At 40.2% G+C, this 25,703-nt stretch overlaps 1 protein-coding gene across 1 annotated transcript in view; it reads left to right on the top strand.

Annotated features, from left to right (window-relative positions):
* The window catches only part of jupb (junction plakoglobin b), a 147,736-nt gene that overhangs the window by 96,135 nt on the left and 25,898 nt on the right, over window positions 1-25,703 (top strand). Inside the window, exons 6-10 of the mRNA XM_041063434.1 lie at window positions 13,532-13,733; window positions 13,825-13,969; window positions 14,057-14,160; window positions 15,471-15,590; window positions 20,798-21,016. Of these exons, the coding sequence (XP_040919368.1) occupies window positions 13,532-13,733; window positions 13,825-13,969; window positions 14,057-14,160; window positions 15,471-15,590; window positions 20,798-21,016 (790 nt within the window). The remainder of the gene's footprint in view (window positions 1-13,531; window positions 13,734-13,824; window positions 13,970-14,056; window positions 14,161-15,470; window positions 15,591-20,797; window positions 21,017-25,703) is intronic.

Here is a 25,703-nt window from a genome sequence, read left to right as displayed (position 1 = left end):
ACAAAGTGGCCGAAACTTAACCATACAAATGTTCTACTTTAGTTGTAAAAATCAAATATTGTAAAACAAAGTGTAAAATTTGAATGCTTTGTAAATAACAGCATTTTATTGTTATGATGCTAAAACGGCCCCATAAGTCATTTCTGCAGGCAGATAATGACTCATAATTACATTTTATTAAGCAACATCTAGTAACTGTAGTAATTATGACAGGAGCAAAGGAGGAAGGCATGTGATGCAGTAAACAGAGAGACAATGTCAACAAAATACCACAAGACACCACTTATTGTTTACCTTTTGAACAGATAGTCAGTGCTGTCTTTAATCTATGACTGTTCAAACATCTTAACTGTGTGATTATTATTGTAACCATGACAGCGAAGGGTTGCTGCCACTGTTGCACCCCTATGGGTTGTATTTTAGGATAGGCACAAAGGACTTACATGGTAAATTAGGTTGGAAGACTTGTTGGAATTTAAAAAAAAAGATTCATGAAAGACACTCTCTGTAAATATGCAAATTCGAGAACACAAATCTAACAAAGTGTTACATTATTAACACTATGACAGTGTTACCAAACTTATAGTGTGGTGTAGTAGGTGAAGTTAACAATAAATTACACAGCTGCATAGTTATTTGACAAACTTATACACTGTCAAATATTAACACCGAAATGGATGAAAAAAAAAACTAAATTGGTGTTCAGAAAGTTCACTCATTAGAGACACCAATTAACACTGCAGGAGTGATGAGTAACACTTTGTAGTGTAAAATGTACAGCTAACTGGTGTTTACTGTGCTTTTTACAAAATTACATGGCCCACTGGTATTGAACCTCAGAGAGTTGAAATGTACAGTGTGCTACTTAACCATCCACTACCGATGTGCAATATTCACAATTACTGCATCAAAAAGTTTTATTTTTCCTTTAACAAGGAACATTAAATTTCATAACATGCAGGGTACACCTTTTGTAACACCTTATGACCTGCAATGACCTTCTATAATACTGCTTACAACAGCTTTTGCTGCTTACCTTAAACAAAATAGCTGTCTGGCACAACATAGAAAAATGAGTCTGTACCATAAGACATCTGGACATTAAAAGGTTTGAAGTATCTCAAGTCAACTGAAACATTATGCACATTGTCAACAACATGAAATGCATGGAAATGCTCTACAAATGTAGTCTCCATTTCAGATACCAAAAACCAAACTTCATTTCTAAGAAAGATGCAAACAATCTTATTCAACACTGGCATCTCATTGACAAAGTCTGTGCAAACAACAAAACCAATGTGATATTCAATACTGATAGATATACAATATCTCATCTCTAATGTTTTGTACCAAAAAAGTGCTGGATAACTGCACCAAGTGCACCGCGCGTTGAATTATAAAGGTTGCACGTAAACATTTAAGAACTTGGCTCTTAGCGCCTGTTCATAAAATTGGCTCTTAACTCTTTAACCTTTGGCCTCTCTTTAGTGGTATCAACATCGATATTGTAGACTGTTATCTGGAGAAAGGTGTACATGTTGCTGGAAGCATCATCATACCTTACACTGAAAACAAAGTGCACTTTAAAGAGTTCATCAAACGCTGCCAATGATGTGGTTCCCTGGCAGGGGATGAGCTTTTTGTCAATCACGATGTAGTAAGTGCTGATGGCCTGTTTGGAGGTTCCAGAAGCAAGAAGGTATGGCTGCTGATGTCCCTCATGTTTCTCTAGGTGTTCTTCAAGGCTCCTGCATGACTGTGGGAGAATTACATGTCAAGTTGCATTGTTGTACTCTAAAACTCATTCTGTGCAACATTTCCCCACAAGTTTTTTCTGTACTTTGTGAAACACAACTTGATGGTCCATGGCCTGACCTGCGCTGATCTTCTGTTTTTTCTTTCTAGTAGGCTAAGGTGGCAGGATATGTAGGAGAAACTGGAAAGATGTCATATCACTATCCCACTCTGTAAGATGTAAGACAAAAGCTCAGTTTCATTTTAGCTATACATTTCTTTCCTTTCAAAACCATGGAGAAACCCACTTTACATAAGTACATCTATTTAAGTATTGGTAAATGCCACAATGCATTAATCTTATGTGGCCTTTAATTTCAGTACTTGTGCAATCAGAGGATTCATCACTGTTCTGATTTCTAGCAGACATCAGCAAACTTTGGAGCAGTGGGGTAGTCGTAAGGCTCTCTGCTTCTCTGATCATGTTTGTTTTAAAGGATGTATTCCACTTTTCAAGCAGTCTGGCAGCTCTTTCGGACCCAAAGAGGAGGCTGATATCTTCATGTATCTACAGCAACAGAGAAATGAAAGAACACAGTTGCTTAAATTTACATTTCTGACTCATCGCTTTTAGCTAAGAATTGCAGATAGCTTTGGAAACATTGAGAATATGTTGTCCGATTGGTCATCCACCGATTGGTGGATGAGGCGTTCTCTATACTCAAAGGTCTCCTTCATCTTCTGCAGGATTGTTTCTCTGCCACTGGTGAGGTTCATCAAGGATGTGACCTCTTTACAACACTCTTCTTCCAGCTGACCACCAATCTGTGGCAGCTCCCTGTCTTGCCCCAGACCACCTCCTCCTGTTGTCTGCATTTTTGATTCATTAAACCCAAGCCTTGTCTTTCTCTGTATGGTCTTCAACCGCCATGCCAGAAATCCAGAGCTGTGTTGTATAGACTGTGTTTTACTAGCCTATACAATACAACATCCAAAAGTTTTCACTACACCCAAGTTCTCTCTGATATACAGAAATATACTTTTGTTAACTGGAGCTGTTGAGTATGCAGATGTTCTTCATCTGACTGACGGGTCTGGAACTTTATATAGGCCTACTGCTCTTCACACTTCTTATGATGAATGCGGTATCTTTGTAACTTGCCAAAAAACACAATGGAAAACAAAGAACTGTCCTTTTATGCCAGACATTATTATACTTATATATACTTTTTACTTTTAATTCTGTGATTCAGAAATTGCAATTTTGTTTATTTTGCAAATTGTCCAGCCTTAACTGTACAATTTTACTGAACTTTTACTTTGTGGTCCGGTCAATGTATTAAGGATAAAACATTACACAATGTCCAGAAATAGTAAAAACAGCTCAACAAATATGTTGTTTGGCTCCAACATTATTCTTATCTTCATTGTAACATTACTTGTTTATTTGGTAATCTATGCAGGCAGAATACAGGACTCTTTCATAAATTAAACATATTCCTGACAGACTAATCTAACTTTTAACTTATTTTTGCACTTAACTTAACTTAAAGTAACTAGAGGTTTTAATCACTCCTGCTTCACTTAGCCTACTTGAGGGCTGGAATTTACTTTTGCTTCGTCGTGAATTAAACGCCTAAACAAGTAGCTAACTGACTTGGTAAACGTAAATGCATTTACAGTGTTCATAAAAAAATGGATGTCGACTCCGGGTCTGAAAAATTAAGCCAGTGTGGAAGTGCCTTAAAGTACAATACCACTAAGGGCTGCTAGGGGCTGGCTCCAAAAAATCTCCTACTCCATACACTCCAATTCAAAAATCGTCGATTTCAAATACTATTCAATATTTTTTTTTCCACATGTCACTACGGGGTCAATAGCTAAATTCGTGTTTATTTGTCAGTGGAGTAGAAATTTTCCATAGTCTCTTATGTTGTTAGTTATCTTGTTTTCATAAGTTTTTTGGGTTCGCCGTAATTACAACTTGTCCTTCGGTCAGTTGTACCAACAGATCCTCCGAAGATTCTGGTATCCAGTTTTTTCGGTAAGTAAATATTTATTATCTAAATGGTGTCCAATTTTAATACAGTTTAGAGTTAAGTAAAATGTGTACACTGCAGCCCAAACATTGGTGCATTTTTCCTTTCTGCTCTGACCAGAGAAGTCAGAGAAGTGGAGACAATTAGCATCACAATTAATATCACGGTTTATATGAATTACAGATGCGCCTTGCTAACCAAGCTAATGAGCTAGTGCTAGCGTTTGCTATGTTTACAGTACCTGGCCCTGCTGGGCTGGTAGCCACCGTTAGCCAACTGGTAGCCAACTCATTAACCACTGTAAACCTGTGCATTAATGTAACAATGTTTGTTTTGTTTCAGACATGTAACCAAGTTTCAGTGTATTGTGTTACTGTAGAATGTACTGCATTAATGGACGTCAATAAAATTATCCATCAGGACATCGTAATAGTTCAGGTTAACATCACATTTAATTAAATTAAATGTGATTAAAACTGTAACGCTTACTTCATACCCTGCCATTAAGTAGTTATGAATGTCTGCTATATCTCAGAAGGTAAACAGGTGAGGAAAGGTGTACGTAAGTCTTGTACACTCGCATTGTCAACGTTGTTCATGTAGCTCTGTATTAGACGTCAAATGATCCTGGCTGAGCAGGAATAACATAGAGAAGTAAGTTTACTACATTTCATGAACAGATCCTCAGTTCACCAGCAACACTGGCAGACAGACAGGAGGCTATAGCTGGTTTTGGATATGTCATTTTCAATTTACTCAAGTATTGCAGTTCATTCACACAATGATCATATCTAAGAGTTAGAAGTGTGTTCTTCTTTGTACAATACACAATGTATAGAACAACATTTGTCACATATGAGTTTGTTCATTTAATACTGTAACCCTGACCAGCTAGTAAATACGATTTATTGTGATCCACCATGTCTTAGCTAAAATGTTTTTCTTTTACTTTAATTGAAAAGGTTTCCACACTGAAAACTGAACAGCCTGTGCCAACAGAATGAAGACCTCATGTTTGCAGCAAAGTATTTGGTGCCATTTATCTGATTGTGGAGAAAGGAGACTACATGTATGGATGCCAGGAAACTCAGATCCAGTTCAGCTTCATCTGATGAAAGGACGGGCCAACTTTTTAGAAGTTTATTGTTCTCTGTCCTTATATTCACACGTTCAGTTTTATGCCTTGGACTTCATCTCTGCTGTTGTTAGAGGCGATGGTAATAAACAAGATTGAAAAAATATATAAAGTGTTTAATCAGCTCTAGCACAGTCACCAACTTCTCAAGTGAAAGTATTTCCCAATTTGATATCTGGCCAAGCAGAAGTGATATGCTGCTGTAACCACTGTAAAAGTATGTTTTAGACAGAGTTTGGAGCAGTTAAATAGTTGATTTTGCATGTCCTTGTATGTTTTTCATTTGATGGAGACTTAAGACTGTCAGTGTAGCACAGCTCATGTACAGTTTTATTCCAAACTACAGTTATTGTAATTGAAAATGTGTTTAATGTGCCTTATTAATTTGTTATCACAGTTTTCTGTTATATTGAATTTCAAATAAACCTCCTGTAAGGTAATGGCACTGAGTGCATTTTCTATGAACTACAGAGCACTTGGATGCTTTGGTTAATTAGTGTTTTCAGTGTCATTAACCCTCATATTTTCTTCCCATTTACTATGCACCTTTTGTCCTCCCAGCTCAATTGACACAAGTAGATGGAATATCACAGACTGGTATATGTCAAAGTTTAGACAGGATATTGTTTTGAAACCATTTCTGTTTTTTTAATGGCAGCAAATACTCACACCCCTTGTCCTCCCGGGTCAAATTGACCCGTCTAGTTCGATTGTACATAAAGCATAAAGTGTAAAATGATAACACCATTCTGTGTTACATATTTTATCTCATTTACATAAAATTATCCCATGTTCTTGAATAAAATAAGCAGAAATTGTTAGTTATTTTGGATGACCACTGACTGGTATTTGTCAAACATTAACCAGAATATCCCCAGATCAAAACTGACTGATGCAATTGTACTCATAAATAAGAGAGAGCAAACAAATATGATTTGCAAAGCATTTATTTCAAAACATCCGCAAAACTATTTTCAACTTCTTTAGAAAGATACAATTAACAGAGAAACTGTGTGTGTGTGTGTGTGTGTGTGTGTGTGTGTGTGTGTGTGTGTGTAAACCACTGTGCAGAATAGAGTCTCACTGTGAACTATCTGCTGCTTCTTAATGTTGTCTCTCTTTGTTGGACACCAACAAGGTCACACTCAGTCATGGAAAACAGAGGAAGGTGGAAAACGACAGAGGAGAAAAGTGAAAACTGGTGTTTGTGTTTGTTTTGTGTGTGTGTGTGTGTGTGTGCTCATGCATGCGTTCAACTTCATCATAAAATCAAAAACAGTCAGTGTGTGTGTCTGTCTTCATTTGCATGAGTGGCAGGTTACAATGCTATTCTTTTTGCAAATATATGCATTGCATTTTTGGCACCTGGTGCTGGTTTTGTTGTCACTCATGCAGAACTAGCACCTCTTCCTTTTGGGTGATTGGTGAGGAGGAGTAGTTGGGTGAGGGGGAGCAGCTGCAGAGGTCAATGCATCCTGCTGGACTTCCATGACCAAGCTGGCAGAGGCTGGCGTGCGGGGAAGTGCCTGTCTCACGAGAGGTGTCACAAGTTCTCTTCCAAGTTCCTCAAGGATCAGCCTCCTCTTGTGACACTTGTCCTGATTCCAGCTTGGGTCCATCTCTCACCGCAGCACAAAGGAGTTGAATGCATCAAGCATGCTGTAGAATACCGTCAGGGGCCAACGGGCTGTGATTCATTTACAGCTGTATACACTGATGACCTGCAGCAAAAGTAATAAACAACAAATCAGTCAAAAATTAATTTTTATTTATTTACACAAGAATGCAGTGCATAGGCCTGAATAAATAAATATTACATGAAAAAAAGTGGAATACCTTGTTGAGGTTGTTGACCCCTTGTTCTTGTAATAATCAAGGATGATCTGGGGCTTTTGGTCCTCTGGGGTGCTAACTGCAGTGTCCCGATACAGAGTACTCATGAGAAGCACATTCTTTTTCTTTTTGGGGCAGTAGGAGACAAGAGCATGTGTGTCAGTGAACACAAACTGGGAAGAGGATTTGGCCCTCTCTCTTGTTGCCAGCAGTGCAGGGGGAAACTCTGGTTTGTTCTTCCTCATAGTTCCCACCATGGCCAGCTTCCTCCTTAGCAGGTCCTGGCCAAGGGCATAGGACGTGAAAAAGTTTTCACGTGATGGTGTGAAGACCCTCTGTCACCTCGAGAACCACACGCTGACCCTGATTACCTGTGTACATTTGCATGTTCCAGGTGTAGCTGGTCTGGGCATCGCAGGCTACCCAGATTTTGATGCCGTACTTGCCAGGTTTACCTGGCATATATTGCTTGAATCCACATCGACCTCTGAATGGGAACAGGCACTCATCCACTGTCACATCACTGTGACACACCCACTTATCCCATACCTTTTGGATGGCAGCCAGTTTGTCTCTGGCATGGCGCTCTGGTCTGGTGTCATGATTATCAAAACGAGTTATTCTTGAGATGATGTGGAATGTCTTCAGTGGCATCGTTGTACGAAAAATTGCCCTCCCAGACTGAGTATGCCATAGGCTGGACATAGCCTCTTTACTGGACCGGTAGACACCAGCAAGAATCAAAAGACCTAGGTATCCCTGTAGATGCGTTTTATCCATCTTCTTCCACCTGTTACATGACACCTCTCCTTATTGGTCTCCAGCATTATCTTTTCAATTTCCTCTGGCATAAACAACTCAAATGTAGACTTTATGCTATCAGCACGAGAAACAGCATACCTTGTTGGCCCTTGGGGGATCCTTTCCCTCTCTGCACCAAACATACGCCGTTGGTCACTTGGAGGAATGGAGGACCAGAGAACATTTCCATCTTTGGACTGGAAAATATCTTCATTTTCAGCAGGCTTCTCTTAATCACTTGATTCCTCCTCATCATTTGGAGCAAAGTCAAATTTTCAGTGACGTTCTCTTCCTCTGACACTTCCTTTTCTTCTTCTGAAGGTTATACTGTGACCCATTGCATCACTAAATATGGCCGGGTCAAATTGACCCGCAAGGAACACCGATGCTATAAAACACACATAATTCAACAAAAATAGAATAAACTATTTAACTGCTCCGAACTCTGTCTAAAACATACTTTTACAGTGGTTACAGCAGCATATCACTTCTGCTTGGCCAGATATCAAATTGGGAAATACTTTCACTTGAGAAGTTGGTGACTGTTAATACATTTTCCTTGCAAGGAGCATAGTATGGAACCATCGATCTAATTTTCATGCAATTTTATCGAAGAAAACCAAAGTTATGACATTTACTTTTGAAAACAGGTCAAATTGACCTGATGACAACAGGAGGGTTAAAATTGGTATGTAAAAAAGACTCACATAAGGAAAGCACACGTTTTAATATGTCTTCTGATCTTTGTCAAGGGTCAAGGACTGCAACATTAAATAAACATTTCTATTATTTATGTAATTGATTTAAGCTAATGTAAAAATAGGCTTATAATACATTACAAATTCTGGAAAAAACCTCTGTTAGTGTGATCTTGGATGATTACAATAGTATGCAAAATAGATATATGAAAAAAACAACAAACTTAGGGTAGAGCTTTATTACCTTTATTGCACATTAAAAACTATTCATTTCAACAATTGTATTACATCAATATCACCAGAAAGGTGTATAAAAAAAATTTAATGAATTGATGAATTAAATAACCAGTTAAACTATTAAAACATATATAGCTGTATATAATACACTGTTCACAAACCTGCGAGCCTTGTCGATTTTCCTCGGATCGACACCAGCCCTCACTTGCATCTGTGGGTGATGATACACAGTTAGCTTATAGTTAGGTTACACCCATGATTACACTATGTAATATGTAACTTCACCTAGTAAAACATTACATTACATTATTCTCTTATATGTAATATTTCTTGATGTATTTAGCTTTAACACTTAGCTTTAAAGTTTACCGCGAATTATGGAAGCTAAGTTTGTTAGTAACTTACCCCAATGTGGTGGAAGCAGTCAGGTTGCTGGTGTAGGTGGCTGAGGAGAGTGTCCTTGTGTTCTCACTCAGACTCGCCCCCATCCTTTCCCCACCCTGCCCCCTTATCCAAATATGATAACTTCTGCATCCAAAAAACCAAGATGGCAAAGGCCAAATTGGCAAACTTGAGGTTTCAAAATGGCAGTACACAAACCAGTGTGTGATGTCACAGTGGGTTGCCACTTGGTTTAACGTCAAAATCGATTTGGCAGCGGCAAGTCAATTCATTTGATGATGTTAACAATTGCAGGCAACATTAACATGAATGAAGCACAGACAAAACCTGATTGTGACCCTCTTTCGAGCAAACTTTACTCAACTCACACAGCTAGAGACTAGTTTCACAAAGAGTTTTACAAGTCTACTGTAAGCCAATTGTGGAATAAGATAAACTAATATAAATGACAACCAACTGCGTTATCCTCCATTATGCAGCCCTGGGCATGTCTACTTAATGTGCGTTTTAAGTACGATGGCTGCATTTGGTGCAAAACAACTAATACTCACCAGTCCCTCCTTCTCATTCTTGAGGCAAGCAAAAGAAAATGGTCGCCGTCAACTTGTCCACCTAATCTACCTACCAAAATACTCAGATGTTCCATTTAACACTCATAGATGTTGAATACAGATAACTCCGTAAAATTCCGCCCACAATAGAATGTCTTCACACCAGCATAGAGTTAATTACTTCAGAATCAACACCAGAACTTCAACACTTTACTCTGAATTGGCTTTACACTTGAATTTTAACTTTTAACTGAATTTTAACTGGAGATTTTGCTGTGCAGATGGTAAGCTATTGAAAACTGAAAGCTGAAAGCTTTAAATAGCTGGCAACTGGAGGTCATCTGAAAACGATAACAGATGACGCTAACAGGCTAGCCTTCAAATTCATTGCCTTTCCAACCTCCAGGCAGCAATGCAAATCCTTCACACAAGGGCTTAACAGAGGGGAGTAAATCATACTACTAAGTGATTTAAAGCTTAATTCTCCCAGAAAATGAAAGAAAATTGAATAAGAAAAAATAAAAGGGCTTCAGAGAGAGAGAGGTTGGTGTGAGCGACTTGTATTAATGCTATCAACATGCTCTGCCTGTCTTGCTCTGCCCGTCTTCACCTCTGCCTGTTAATACACACTTTCCCACCCTCAGTCTCTTTTGTTTTTTTTTTAAGGAGGTTTGAGTTTGTTCTTTGTCCCTGCCACCCTCTGCAACCTCCTCCATAATGAAATCCTTTAATTTGTGTGTGTGATACTGGGTGGTAATCTGGTTAGACACAGGAAATGGCATTAATATCAGAAAAAAACTCCTCTTTCTCCCTATTTATTTCTGTACTGTTCTTCATGGAGGCTGTTTTATCTCTCTCTGCTCCTCCATTTGTCATTTTACTCAGTCTGTTTTGAATCTTTTTAAATGTCTGATGCATTGTCTATTTAAAATGTGTCGTTCTCGTTTGTATTCATAAAGAGATCTAAGAAACCACTGTACTTCATTCTGTAGTGAATATAGCATGTTCAGATCATCAAAAAGGCACGTTTGGAGCCAAAACAAAAGTTAATGTTACCCACTCTTTTTGGTATAAGATTCCCTCTTTCTGTTTTTGTGTATAGCACTTCTTCTGCAAGTACATTAGGAAGGGATTTGTGTGTATGTATGTGTGTGTGTATGTGTGTGTGTATGTGTGTGTGTGTGTGAGTGTGTGTTTGTGTGTATGTATGTGTGATGCAGACATAAAATTAATTCATATGGTGGTGTGACGAAATGGGTCTGCCCATGACGCATGCATCTTGTGGGTGTGAGGAGGGGTGGCTCTCTGGCATAATTCTTATTCTTATTACTGTTGATATCTGTCATAGTACCCCAGATGGAGCAGGAAATGATATACAACTATTCACAGATGAGGTTGATCATTGAGTGCTCTAAAGTGTGCTCAAGCTCAGGTGTGTGTGGCTTATGTTTTGGTTAAATATGAAACATGTCCACCCCCTGTGTATTTTAGCCTACACTTAAAAAGGTCCTGGGTATTAGAGAGTTTTTAGATTCAACTGCTTGCACAGTGAAATCAGGATGGAGCCAGAGAGGGCATTTACCATCATGTGTTTAGAAGCTGTGCTGCACAGCATTTGCTTAACTAAGAGAAGATGGATGGAGAATTTGGGACCACTGGAGGCAGAAGTGAAACGTCAGAAAGTAATGCATTTTGATGTCTAAGGAGCTGTATGTGTCTCTCCTGGCTGCCTGAAGAAGGTCTTTCTATTTTTTCTTCACTTGATCAACTGTCCCACATCCTAATCCACCCACTGTCATTGTTATCATCTGACAGGCATCTTGTTTTTATGCCTCCGTACAGGCGATATCCAAGACTGTCCGTCCCGGATTCTTCTACGCACGATATCACAAGAACGCTTTGAGGTTTGTCTGTCAAAATTTGCACAAATGTTGACTGTGACTTAAGGCGGATCCGAAAGGAGTTTGGAGGTCAAAGGTCAAAAGGCAAGGTCATTATGACCATATTTATGTTTTGCATGGTCATATCGTAAGAACCGTTTGAGGGATGGCTTTCAAACTTTGCACAAATGTCAACTGCCTCAAGCATGAACTGAGTAGATTTTGGAGGCCAATAGAATAGAATAGAATGCCTTTTATTGTCATTGGACATCTTTTACATGTACAACGAGATAGAAAGCATCTCCTTCTCCAGTGCAACATGTATAAATATACAACATAGAATAGAATAAAGTAAAAGGCAGGATGGGAGCTGTCCTTGATGATGCTCTTTGCTCTGCTGAGGCAGCGGGAGGTGTAAATGTCCATCAGGGAGGGGAGGGGGCAGATCTTCTGTGCCGCCTTAACTACCCTCTGAAGCCTCTCCCTGTCTGCCATGGTGCAGCTGCCGTACCATACTGTGATGCAGTACGTCAGCAGGCTCTCAATGGACGAGTGGTAGAAGGTCAGCAGCAGGATGGAGTCCAGGTTGTGCTTCCTGAGGACCCTCAGGAAGTGTAGCCGATGCTGAGCCTTCTTAATGACCGCTGTGATGTTCTCTGTCCAGGAGATGTCAGCGGAGATGAGGATCCCAAGAAACCGGAAAGTGTGGACTCTCTCCACGCACTTGCCGTTGATGTAGAGGGGGGCTAAGTCGGTGCAGTGCCTCCTGAAGTCGACAATGATCTCCTTGGTTTTCTTGGTGTTCAGAGCCAAGTTGTTCTCTGAACACCAGGATGCCAACTTCAGGACCTCCTCTCTGTAGGCTGCTTCATCTCCCTTTGAGATGAGTCCGACCACTGTAGTGTCGTCAGCAAACTTAACAATGAGGTTGCTGTTGTGGGCCGGACTGCAGTCATGGGTGTAGAGGCAGTACAGGAGGGGGCTCAGCACACAGCCCTGTGGAGAGCCGGTGCTCAGCGTGCAAATGGAGGAGAGGTGGGGGCCGAGTCTCACAGTCTGGGGTCGGTTAGTTAGAAAGTCTCGGTTAGTTAGAAAGTCAAAGGTCAAAGATCAAGGTTGCTGTGACCGTATGTTCATTTCATTTCTGGATGCTCTTCAAACTTTGCACAAATGTTGACTGTGACTCAAGAATGAACTGATTAGATTGTGGAGGTCAGAGGTCAAAGGTCAAGGTTGCTGTGATCTTAATGCAAATGTTGTGCTTCAGAATGTTATCTCTATAATGCTTTGAGTGATGTTCTTCAAATTTTGCACATATTATCACTGCTTGTCAAAGATGGAGTCAATATGTATTGGAGGTCAGAGGTCAAAGGTCAAGGCCACTGTGATCTTGTGTACGTTTTGCTTGTGAACACCCAACACTAACCTTCCCAAACTTCCCAAACATTGCCATTATCAGTACAAAACACCCTAAGCTCTACCTCTAGATCTGCTACAAACAGGCACCCAACCGTGCGGAGGGATACCACTGCCATGCGGTACTTCTAGTTTTTTATTAGTTGTATCATTGTTTTGTTTGCATACTGAAATTATTTCAATTTTTCCTGAGGGGAACACAAATATGTAACAAATACATACCAATCCATCCAGTAATTGCAGGAAAACCACACATCTCAACCTCATGATAGCATTATCAGAATGACTGTGACTGCCTTCATAAACCCTTTGCATCCACATTGTTCAGTAGTACAGACATGCCTTCACCATGTGACAGGCACCATGTGACAGTGCCAGAAACCTGTAAATAAAAGAAATGACTTCAGGGAGTTAAAAGACTGTACTGTCATGTTTTGGATTATATAAATTGCAGATATATTAACAAAACAGCTGTACTATTTTGGGAGGTTGATATAAGTTGATATCAAGGTTGATACAAGTTCAAAAGGTTGCTGATCCGTATTAATTTCATCATTAAAGTTTCATCAGATGCTGACTAGTTTTTGAACAGAAAACACATTTAAGAGGATGGTGCTGTGAACAAGCTACACCAACTACATAAGCTTTTTTGCTTCTTCACCCCATGTCTGCCAAACTTGTGTAGATGCGCCATTGGTGGCTAATAGAAGTCAACAAACACCACAGATTTTTTAATGCTCCTTGACGTTTGCTAATTTTATTAAATCTCTACATCTTTTCCTTTCTGTCTGTCTCATTTATGCAGTTCACCGGTGGAATCAGTCTTATTTTACGCTATTACCACCCTCCACAACCTGCTGTTGCACCAAGAGGGGGCTAAGATGGCAGTGCGTCTCGCCGATGGCCTGCAGAGGATGGTTCCCTTACTGAAAAAGAGCAATCCCAAGTTCTTGGCCATTACCACTGACTGTCTGCAGCTCCTGTCCTATGGCAACCAGGAGAGCAAGGTGAGGAGAGGACCTTAACACTGGGAAGGAGGTTCTTGTTGTGTCCTCTTTTTTATTACATATTTACACCTCCTACTTCTGCCTTCGTCAGCTCATCATCCTCGCTAATGGAGGCCCAGAGGGTCTGGTGTTCATCATGAGGAACTACAACTATGAGAAGCTGCTGTGGACCACGAGCCGCGTTCTCAAAGTGCTGTCTGTCTGTCCCAGCAACAAGCCAGCAATAGTAGAGGCTGGTATGTCCACATCGCTGAACATGAATGTAGAAGAATGAGTATTGATGTTTATATACTACGTAACTGTATTTTTACATTTGTGTCCAGGTGGTATGCAAGCTTTGGGCCAGCACCTTACAGGTTCAAGTCAGCGTCTGATCCAGAATTGTCTGTGGACACTACGCAACTTGTCAGACGCTGCAACCAAACAGGCACGTATTGCCTCATCCACTACTACTACTGAATGCTTATACTGCTATGACTACTAGTGCTACTAGTGCTAATTGCAGTCCTAGGAGGGCTAGCTACAATGTCTGAAAGAGGGACTTTCAGACATTCAGAAAGTAGAAAAGGTGTTCACCACATCTAATTTTTGCTGAGTGATTCACTTCTACAAATTTATTAGCCTTTATTACATGTCATTAACTCTGTGTCCTCTCTGTCCCGTAGTCCTGTGTTTGTTTCTCTCTGGTCTCTCTTTCTCTGTACCTTTCAGCAGGTATCTCTGGCTCTGGAGCTGCAATTTTCAAATGCCATGTTTTCTTCCTGCATATGCATATGTTATATGTTATATGCAGCCCATAACTTGGAGCCATTGTCACAAGTTCTGCTTCTGTTTGTATTTTCCTTACCCTTCACTGATGATGAGTTCCTCGAACTATAAATATGGGCACAGGTCAGGGGGTGGTACTAAATTCAAGTTCCAGGTACTCTCCAGGCGAAGAAATTGAACAAATTTGGAAACACAGGAACTGCTAAAGCAAGACTCAGCACTACAAGGAAGTGTGTCTCTGTATAAAAACAAGCAGTAGTTTTATCACATTTGCTTCTCAGATTGACCCATCATGGTTACTGTACCTTTAATGGAAAATTAGAGTACTAATCTGAGTACTTTTTATTCATGCCTTGGTTTGCTTGAGGGGGAGGGATCTAAGCACCCGCCTGGTATGATTGGCCAGTGGGAGCAGCCCACCTCTAATGTAGGTGTACGGAGGCCTAATGATGCCCATACAGCCTCCATTCCAGACTGTGGTGCAACCAGTCAGGATGCTCTCAGTTCAGTGAGGGGAGGAAAGAGAACTTGGGACAAGGAGGTTTCATGAAGACAGCAGGATTAAAAGTAATGATTAAAAGTAATGAGAGGACAATACTAGTTGTAAAGAATATTTCTGAGAATGACAGTGTTCATGCCAAACCTTTTTAATTGCCAAAGGTAGAAGAGGTGTTGTTGTGCCTTCTTCACCACTTTGTGATCTGCTTGTGCAGTGTATAGAGACAGAAGTTCCTGGATGTCCAGTACCTTGTCTGACATTCATGTTTCTGTAAAGCATCTTATACAGCAGTACCACACCTCTTGTAAATAGGAGATCCATGCCCAAAGTGTGCATAACTCATTCACCAGTCATTGTACATTTCGACATTTCAAAATCTAATGTATAAGAGTCATACTGACGCCACTTCTATGATTTGTGCCTTTATTCTCTCTCTGTCTGTCTCTACGCTTTCTGGTCTCTCTTTGTAGGAGGGGTTAGATGGTTTGCTGCAGATACTAGTCACCCAGCTGGGCTCAGATGACATCAACATGTTGACCTGTGCAACCGGCATCCTGTCCAACCTCACCTGTAATAACTCACGCAACAAGGTAACCACCTATTGGTATTAATCAGCTCATATTCAATTCAATTTTATTTATATAGCGCCTTCCACAATCAAAATTGTCTCAAAGGGCTTTACAGAGACCCAGAGCCTGACCCCAGAGCAAGCACTTAAGGCGACACTGGCAAGGAAAAACTCCCTTTTAACAGGAAGAAACCTTGAGCAGAACCTGGCTCAGATGGGGGACCCTCCTGCCGATGGCCGGGCTGGGTGAAAGGAGGAAAAGGAGGAAGATAGGACAGCTAGGAATGGAGGAGAGGGGGAGAAGGACATGCAGCATAATACATTGCCAACAGGGTTGGCAATGGACAATGTTAGAGGGCCAGCATTTAGATTACAGTTAGTGAACAGTTAGTGGATAATGTGTGCTCAGCAGATTACAGTTATGATAGGAAACAGAGCACAGAAGCAAAAAGCTGTCATGATTGGTAATTATTTACATTACAGTCTGCAGAGAATATTAATCCAAAATTTATCTGTAGCCGAGTGGAACATTAAACGTGTTAGAAATGGATCACTGTAGAGTTGTGTTTACTGACTTGCCATCTTTTGGTACTCTGTACAGGTTTGTTTGTTCTACAGTTTCCTGTAGCATTTCATTAGTGACAAACTGTTTGAAATACATGTATGGTGTCCAGTCACACCTGTCCGCTGCGTCTTCCACAACACATGCAACAAAGTCGACAGATGGAGCTTGATATTGATAGCTTGGTATTTTACTCCATCTGTATTCTTTCCTTTTTGCATTGCCCGTCACTGTTTCCTTTCTGATTGTGTCCTGTTGGGACCTCAACTTCTGCACTTGTCTGGGCTATACTTTCATCTCAATAGTCCTCATCACTGCTATCTGAACTTCCACCATCACACATGGCCTGAGGAGTCCATTCCTCCTCATTCTCCTCATCATCTTCCCCTAACTGCTCCATGTCACTTGAATTGCCATCCATTATTATTATTTTGATGACTTTTTCTATGCACTTTCTTTGTCTCTCTTCGTCCTCTATTCTTTTTGACATCTAAAAATACACACATAAAAGACGCATACCAAATTGGTCAATATAGAGGAATTGTTATTGTGAAAATACCCAAAATGTATTTTAAGATAAAATTTCATTCATTAATTAGATTAAATAAATCATCAAAATAGTGTGTGTTTGTATTGTGGTAGCCATGATGTAGATTACATCACAAAAATGTGACATTACCATTCAGCGATAAAGCACCTTATATACCTGGAGTATCGAATTTGATACACAAATTTTTAACACAATTTAACTGTAATATAAAGAATGAATTATTTAGTACTTATGCATTGTTTCAAAACAGAAAATGTTTACTTGATGATGATAATCCACTAGATGGCAGAATACATGTATCAGGTCGTATACCACAGGTAAAGTCTTATATAGACAGATGTGTGGCCTTCCTAATCGAGTCCAAACAGTATAATCAAACACAGCTGGACTTCAATGAAGGTGTAGAACCATCTCAAGGATGATCAGAAGAAATGGACAGCACCTGAGTTAAATATATGAGGGTCACGAGGGTCTGAATACTTATGGCCAAGTGATATTTCAGTTTTTCTTTTTTAATAAATCTGCAAAAATTTCAGCAATTTCGTGTTTCTCTGTCAATATGGGGTGCTGTGTGTACATTAATGAGGAAAAAAATGAACTTAAATGATTTTAGCAAATGGCTGCAATATAAGAAAGCGTGAAAAATTTCAGGGGGTCTGAATACTTTCCGTACCTACTGTATGTCGTATAGTATCTGTGTTTCAAAAGTACAGTCTTTTTTTCTAAATCTTGGAGACGTAATTGTCAATCTCATTTCTAACTCCTTTGATATCTTGAAGAAGATCCTGGTTAATTTCCTGCAGATGTTCTTTTTCAAGACATTTTGGCTGTCTTTTCTTCCTCAGAAAAGAATAGATTTCAGTAATCAAAAGCTCACAAAAGCAAATAAATAATCAGTTCTGGAGTATAATCCATCAGGGTGAGAGTAATATGTGTATTCAGCATTTGTGAGGAAGAAGTCTCTCCATACATCCATAATCTCTATATTTTGCATCATATATTTTATTACACTAACAATTGATAATATCTTGGGTTTCAGTAGTAAAATCACAGCCAAATGGGGCATAAACATTAAATGGTGTCTATAAAATGCTTTAATTACTGGGGTATGGTCATAGTTCATCCTATTGAAAATTAATATACAGAATTAATATAACAAGACTTGTGTGCTGTGAACAAAACATCCCATCCTATTCCATTTATGATGTTCTGTTTGGCAAAGGTGATTTTTCTTGTAAATATACATCTAATTCAACTCTTTCTTGGAATTGATTAAAATTTTAGCCCATTTAATAGGAATGGGGCTTCCACTGACTTTAAAGGAAGCTACTCTAATTTAATTTATTCTATTTCCTAGCCGCATAAACTGGACCAGCTCCTCTCCTTACTCAAAACAAGAACCCAAAAGTTGCGCAACATCTCCCCTGTCACTTGTACAGAACATGAAATGTAAGTAGATAAACACAAATATACTAGTGACTCCCACAGCGGTCCTTTCACAGTGGACCTCGTTAGAGCTTAAATGGCGAGAAAGCTCTGAGGGATGGTTCTCTCTGCCAGGCTGAGGAGATGCCAGACAAACCAGTGAGACAGTCATGTTCTTTCCCCGACCATGTAATTAGACCAATAGTTATCAGATAGGGGAAAATTCTTCAAAATGAGATAGAAATCATCAGTAATGAAAAAGGACATCAGACCTGATTTGTGTAGTGCTCCTCTAGTCTCACATTCAAACCAGATCCCATCATGTTTCAGTTCATGCCCTCGGGTGATGAGCATCTGAAAGATTGGATCCTCTCCCTGTAGCTTGAATGTTGTTATCCTGTTGTTTCCTCTTATTCAGGTCAATGTGACTTTTACTTTTTTTGTCCCTGTGTCACAGATTTTCTTTTCCTTTCTTTCAATGCACAATAAGTACAGCTTATAAATAGGTTTTGGGGTTTCTTTTAGAATGTGTAGATAGATAGATAACAACTGTAGATCATAAAATAATAATAATAATAATAATAATAATAATAATAATAATAATATCATCATCAAAGTATATGGAGCAAACCACCGTTGAGTAAGGTTTTGTCCCAAGGCTGAATTTTTGTGTTTGTTTGTTTGTTTGTTTGTTTGTTTATTTATTTCCTTGGAATGAGGTTTTCTTCTGAAACAGAGCCCGGAGGTTCTGGTTTCACTTCAGCTGTCTGTAAATCCTGTAACTAGAGCTCATTTTTCATAAATAATGATGGACAGGCAAAAACAGGCTGAAAAGCAAGTGTCTTGTTCTGCAATAAATACAATATATAAAATAAATATAGTGCATGGTGACATGTCTGGAAATATTAACTTATTGTCACTTTCAGACTGATCAGAGAAAATTGCTGTACTTACATGGCGATGTCTCAGTAACATGGTTACCAAAGAATAGTAACTGTGTAAACTGCTTACGAGTTAACTGCCAGCAGATGGACAATTAGACTGACATTTGAATTTATGCTAAAATTACACCTACTGTCTTTGCTTTCATCAAAACCCACATCTTTAGGAGGAATTTGTCCACATTATCTTTCTTCTGTGTTTTAAACTACTTTATGAATGCATGTTAATGCGTGTTCCATTAATGTGCTTATAAACACACCTTAATGAACCCTGTAGGATTTGAGTTACAGGAGTTTCTTTAGCATATGCAGAGCTTTTAAAACTTGTTCACAATTTTAAATCTTTCAGTGTGTCTTGATTCTTCTTGTGAGGATATATTTTTTAAAAAAGAAGAACAATCCTGTTCATCTCTTGTGTGTTTGTGTTTCTTTAATGAACGATCTCAGTTTCTTTGTACACTTCTATGGAAAGCCCTTTTAACATCAATTCGATATCCAGGATATCAACTGACATTTTGCTTCACTAGTTGACTAGTGAGCACAAAAATTGACGACTAGTCGACTAGTGAGCACATTTTCAGCTCACTAGTCAACTAGTGAGCTCCAAAATCCCTGACTAGTCAACTAGTGCAACTAGTGGGTGTTTTTGGCCTTACTAGTCGACTAGTAAGACATTTGGTTCTTACTAGTTGACTCATAAGTCCAAAAATGCCCACTAGTCGCACTAGTTGCAAAAAATGCTAATGAGGAGGTGGGAATGAATATAACTTGCGGCTTCCTATTGGCTCTCCAGCAGCAGTCCTGCCCAGCCAGAAATTAACCCTGTAATGCCTGGTGAGCTGCTGGCAGGTAGCAACAGACAGAATAAAACATGAAACCATGTGCACCACCAGACCAATTGCTTTTTCTATTATTTTTAGGTATATAAATGATTATTATTATAGATTAAATTATAAATTAATTAATTTGGCCTATGGAGTAAATAGGCTATTTTCCTGCTTTCTGTTTCTGCTGTATTATAAAATACTGCAGTCCAATGGAATGTATATATGCAACTAAAATGGTGTGGGTGTGTTGGAATGGATGTCAGACTGTGGTGTGTATGTGTGTGATGAGAAATTATAGAGTGTGTGTAAGTTTGTATGTATGTGATGTTAGAGAGAGAGAAATTATTTCATACTAGAGATCACAGTCCCCCCATCTCTCTCTCTCTCTCTCTCTCTCTTTCTCTCTCTCTCTCTCCCTGTGTGTGTGTGCATCTCTGTCGGAGTGTACATACAAGTGGATGTGGAATGCATGTCAACATGTTATTGTGGTTCTGAGTCACAGATATAGGATGGTTTTACACATCTGCATCTTAAATTAATTTAAAAATTTGTCTGTCCAGGTGGGCAACAAATTATTTATTTATTATTTATTTTGTGCACAAAATATCGAATTGATATTAAAAGGGCTTTCTATACCCATCATCTTAGACAAGCTGAACTCTGCACTCAGGAGAAGAATCAATTTACAAAAGCAATATATCATACTGATATTTACTGTTTGTTTTCTCATTGCTTTTAATCACAGACACACACACACACACACACACAGTACACATCGGCCATTTATATATGATGGTTTCTCTTTCCTTCATGCTTTAAAAATGAGTTTCATTCTTATGCTTCATGCCAGAAATGAAGCTTCACTTTGAACCTGCATTTTAGATGAGGAATTTCTTTCTACTCACTTCTACCTGTTATTCTCAGACTCTGGTGACTCAGTACGGAGGTGTGGAAGCGCTGATCCATGCTGTGCTTCGTGCTGGGGAGAAGGAGGATGTTGCTGAGCCGGCGGTCTGCGCCCTGCGTCACCTCACCTCACGACACTCGGATGCTGAGCTAGCCCAGAATGCTGTGCGGCTGCACTACGGGATCCCTGCTGTTGTCAAGCTGCTGGGGCAACCTCACTACTGGCCTGTAGTAAAGGTGAGGGGAGGCAATGTTCCGTATAAGTAAATTTGCCATGCAGTGTAAATGGACTTAAGTAGCTTCAATGGGTTAGAAGAAAGGGAAAGAAAAGAAGGCAGGAAAGGAATAGAAAGGAAAGGGAAAAAAAAAGGAAAGGAGGGGAAGTCGAAGGATAGGATAGGAAAGAAAGGGAACGATAAGGAACACACAACATTCTTCTGGTTTCGGGAGTATCATCAAATATTTTACTGATTTTGAATCCAACACTGAGCCAAAAATACAATGTGCATACAAATTTCAGCAATATGGTGAACATCGCTGCAGGCTCATCATTTGACCAATCTGAACACCATGTCAAACTTTTGATATCTACCATCTAAAGCAGGGGTGTCAAATGTACTGTCCGCGGGCCAGATCAGGCCTGCAAATGGGTATAATCCCGCCCGCGAGATGATTTTGTAAAGTATAAAAATGAGAAGCAATTTTTCAATAAAAGAAACTGCTGTTCCAATTGCGTCCACTGGATGGCGCAATAGCAATTGTGTTCAGCAAGCAAACTGTTTATAGTATAACAGTTTGCTTGGTATAAACTTTATACCGAGGCAGAGCAAGTAGGTCAAGCAAATGCAGCCAGTACGGATGAGCTACTTTATTTTGCCCGCAATATTTATTACGGCTTCTACTTTTAACATTATGTGCTTTGGCACCCTCATTGCCCTAATATGTCTCTGTCAAAAAAGAGAAAAGTGGACGCAGAGTGTTCCAAGAAAGTTGTATGTTTGGTGTGTTCACAGCATACAGTGGCGGTTCTACATTAAATTACTCCCGGGGCGAAACCCCCTCCGAGCGGCCCCTCTCGTTAAAAAAAAAGAACAAACAGCAAAAACAGCCATGTTTTATTATAACAATATTTGTATTATAACAGTCTCCTACTCCAACATTGCCAAAACAATTTAGAAATTAAAGTTATTAGAAATTAAATAAATATACTGTATATACATAAAAGTTGCAAAAATATACACAATCACACAGAACAGCAGAGAATAACAATAATATAAAATAAAAATATAATTTTATTATTTTAGAATAACAAAAAAAAGAATAATATACAAATAAAATATAGAATAAATATTCTGAATAGCACAAATCCTTCATCACGCAAATGAAAACACACTAAAGGAAATCTAATTGTAACACTATTGCACTAAGAACAGCAAACAAAAACTAAAACCTGACCTTTCTGGCCTTCCTTGATGCAAAATCATCAATAATGTCATCATACGAAATCTGCTCCCCTATTGAGTGATTGATACTGATGACAGCAAGGCCAGTGAGCCATTCCTGAGACATGGTTGACCTCAGGTACGACTTGATCAACTTTAGCTTTGAAAAGCTCCTCTCTGCTTGAGTGTTTTTATTAGCCACACAATTCAGAAAAACAAAACTAATATGAATGTGAATGAGGTGACCTTAGCCCACTAATTCCATTAGAGTATTTTGCTCTATACAGTGGATACCACTCCTTTGTCCATTCCATTTGGGAGAGACCCAGAGATGAACTGTCCCCCACGCCCCCTCCCCTTTCCCTTCCTCACACTGCACCTTCTCAGCAAGCAGGGGCGCTTGCAGCTGCAGCGGGCGCCAATTTCCCAATTCCTCACACAGTAATATGACAGATAATAGAAAACGGGTTAGTGGCACAGATGATATTTTTTTTTCACGTGGTTTTGCCGCCCCCATGTGAGCGGCCACTGACAGCATGTTGCAGTGCTGAAAGAATATAACCTTCGTCGCCGCTATTTGAGTCTTCATGCCGACAAATATGACAACTTTCAAAAACAACGGAGAAAAGAGAAGGTGAGTGAACTTTTGGCAGGCCTGAAGAAACAGCAGTCTGTGTTTACTCACAGCCGAGACATCAGTGACGCTGCAGTGAAAGCTAGCTACCTCATTGCTAATGAAATCGCAGTGACTTCAAAACCATTTAGGGAGGGTGAATTTGTAAAAACATGCATGATGAAGGCAGTGGAGATTGTGTGCCCTGAAAAGCGCCAGGCTTTTGCAAATATCAGCCTGACAAGAAACACAGTTGCAGAAAGGATTTCCGATCTTTGTGGATATGGACAGCCAGTTGAAGCAAAAAGTCATTAATTGCGTTTTCAGTTGCAATTGATGAAAGCATGGACATTACAGATGTTGCACAACTGGCCATTTTCATCCGCGGAGTTGATTACACATTGACCGTCACCGAGGAGTTCGTGGAGTTGGTGCAGATGACAGATACAACGACAGCAGCTGATATTTTCACCGCACTCTTCAGCGCACTGGACAGGGTCGGAGCGGACTGGTCCCACGCTGTCAGCCTGGCTACAGATGGTGCGCCTTCAATGATCGGGAAAAAAGCAGGCGTTGTGACAAAGTTCAGAGAGAAAGTGCAATCTGCAAATGGAGGATGTGATTTTTGGACTTTTCACTGTATTTTGCACCAAGAGGCTTAGTGTTGCAAGTCATTAAAGATGGATAACGTCATGAAGGTGGTCATCCAAACTGTTAATTTCATCCAATCCAGAAGCCTGAATCACCGTCAGTTTGACAGCCTTCTCAGAGAGAAAGACCACATCTATGGCCTGCCATACCACACTGAGGTAAGATGGTTAAGCCGAGGTACTGTGCTGAGGCGTTTCTTTGATTTACGAGAAGAAATTGAACAGTTCATGGAAGAAAAGGGCAAACCAGTTAAAACCAGTGTAAGAATTTCATTCAGCAGAATGGATGCAGGACCTTGCATTTATGGTGGATGTTACAGAGCACCTCAATAACTTAAACAGCTGCAAGGTCACGCAAGTTGTCACACAGTATCGTGACAGCATACGTTCTTTCAAGTTGAAGCTGTCATTGTGGGAGACGCAACTCGCCGGTGGTGATGCAGCTCACTTCCCCTGTCTGAAAAATGTGTGGGCGACCCCAACATGTTGCAGACATGAAGTGGTTCAAAGATAAAATAACGGGACTGTTACGGGAGTTCAGATTTTTGGTTAACTGGAGAAAGACTTCAAAGATTTTTTCTCGCCATTCACCATGAATCCCTCTGATCTGCCCGTCAGCGTCCATCTTGAAATAATAGACTTGCAGTGTAACTCGGTGTAAGAGCCATTTGCAAATGGTCATAAATTACTTTGGTGGGCACTTGGTGTGGTGGCTTTTGTGTGCCAGTAGGTGTCGCTGGTGTGCTGCCACAGCAACAGGTATTTAGGGCTGTTAGCTCACCTCACTGGGCGTGTTTGACCCCGGAAGGGCATAAGGTTCTTGACCGCTATGGCGGCTGGTTTGAATTTCTTTGTGTAATGAAGATGCCAGTAAATGTGATCAAACTGGAAAATAAATTGACAATGTGGCACAGTAAGACGATCAATAGACTCTTCATTCATACGAAGTAAAGCAGACGGTAATGGGAACAGTAGCGTGTCATCCAAGCCACTCCCGGGAGTCTTTACACCTCGGCGTCTCGGTATCAGACCGAGCTCCAACATTAGTCAAGAACCTCGCCATTTCGAACTGGATGGAGAACACTCCGGCACATTTGCTATGTGACGGAGGCGATATGGACATGGAGAGCCGGCGGTAGCTGCAGTTTCGGACATTGTGAAAGGACGAAGGATGCGTGCGGGCTGATGGAGGATCGGGAGGTTGCCAGGACTTCTGCTACGCTGGAGGTGTCTACAGGTCGCGGAAGGAGAAGGAGAGCTGCCAGGATCTTCTGTCGCGTCGGGGCTCATCCAAGGACCAGATTCGGGAGCTGCGCTGCGGCTTAAGGAAACAGCTTTGGAGCTTCGCATTATCACACGGTGCCCAACGCAACGTTTATGGGAGGTATGTGTAGCGCTACACTGTTTATGGCCATTTACTTGCGTGCACGCACAAATCCAATGCATTGGTTGGGGAAGTGAATGACTGTTGACTTTGCGTTGACTTCGCGCTGACTCGACTATATTGTGCAAGAAACGCTGGACTTATTTTGTGACTCTTTTTCGTTTACCATGTCGCACAACGCAGCTTCGGACGTTGCCATGGGAACGGGCGACGCTAATGTTGCGTTTGTTGCTACAAGGGCCAGCAGCGTGACTGGCGGTGGTGAAAGACAGACTGGAACACGGGTGGTTAAACTTACTGCAAAGGCATTTGCTGGTAAATTAGAGAGTTTACAAAAGGAAAGAAAATCTAGGCTAAACAAAGCAAGTGTTATAAGAAAAACAATGCAAGGTTTAATGGTGAATGGTGACAAAACAGAGGTACAAAATGCACTAGATGAGTTGATAAGGGTTTGTAAAGAAGCGACATTCTGGCAGGATTCCTTGTTGGTTTTACTGCCATGTGATGAAAAGGTGAAGCATGAAACGTGGTTTAAAGCAAAAATGTTAAATAACAACGAGTGTATTGCTGATGCAAAAAAGTGGGTTTTGTACCATGATGGTTTCACTGCTCATGGAAATCATAATGGTAATGTGGAGGATAATCCTGACGACAGTATTTCTAATGTTGGTAGCAAACGTTCAAGTCAAAAGAGCTACCACAGTGGAAAGTTAAGTACAACATCCTCTGCACGTATAAAAGCTGAAGCTGATAGAGCAGCACTTCTTGCACGGCAGGCAGCATTAAAGGCAAAACATGCTTTGGAGGACCAGGAACAACAACTGAGGAGGAAAAG

This window comes from Toxotes jaculatrix, chromosome 18 (genome assembly GCF_017976425.1).
Source record: "Toxotes jaculatrix isolate fToxJac2 chromosome 18, fToxJac2.pri, whole genome shotgun sequence".
Classification (NCBI taxonomy): domain Eukaryota; kingdom Metazoa; phylum Chordata; class Actinopteri; family Toxotidae; genus Toxotes; species Toxotes jaculatrix.
Note: the sequence above shows the minus strand (reverse complement) of the source record. Positions and strands in the feature narration are given on the sequence as shown.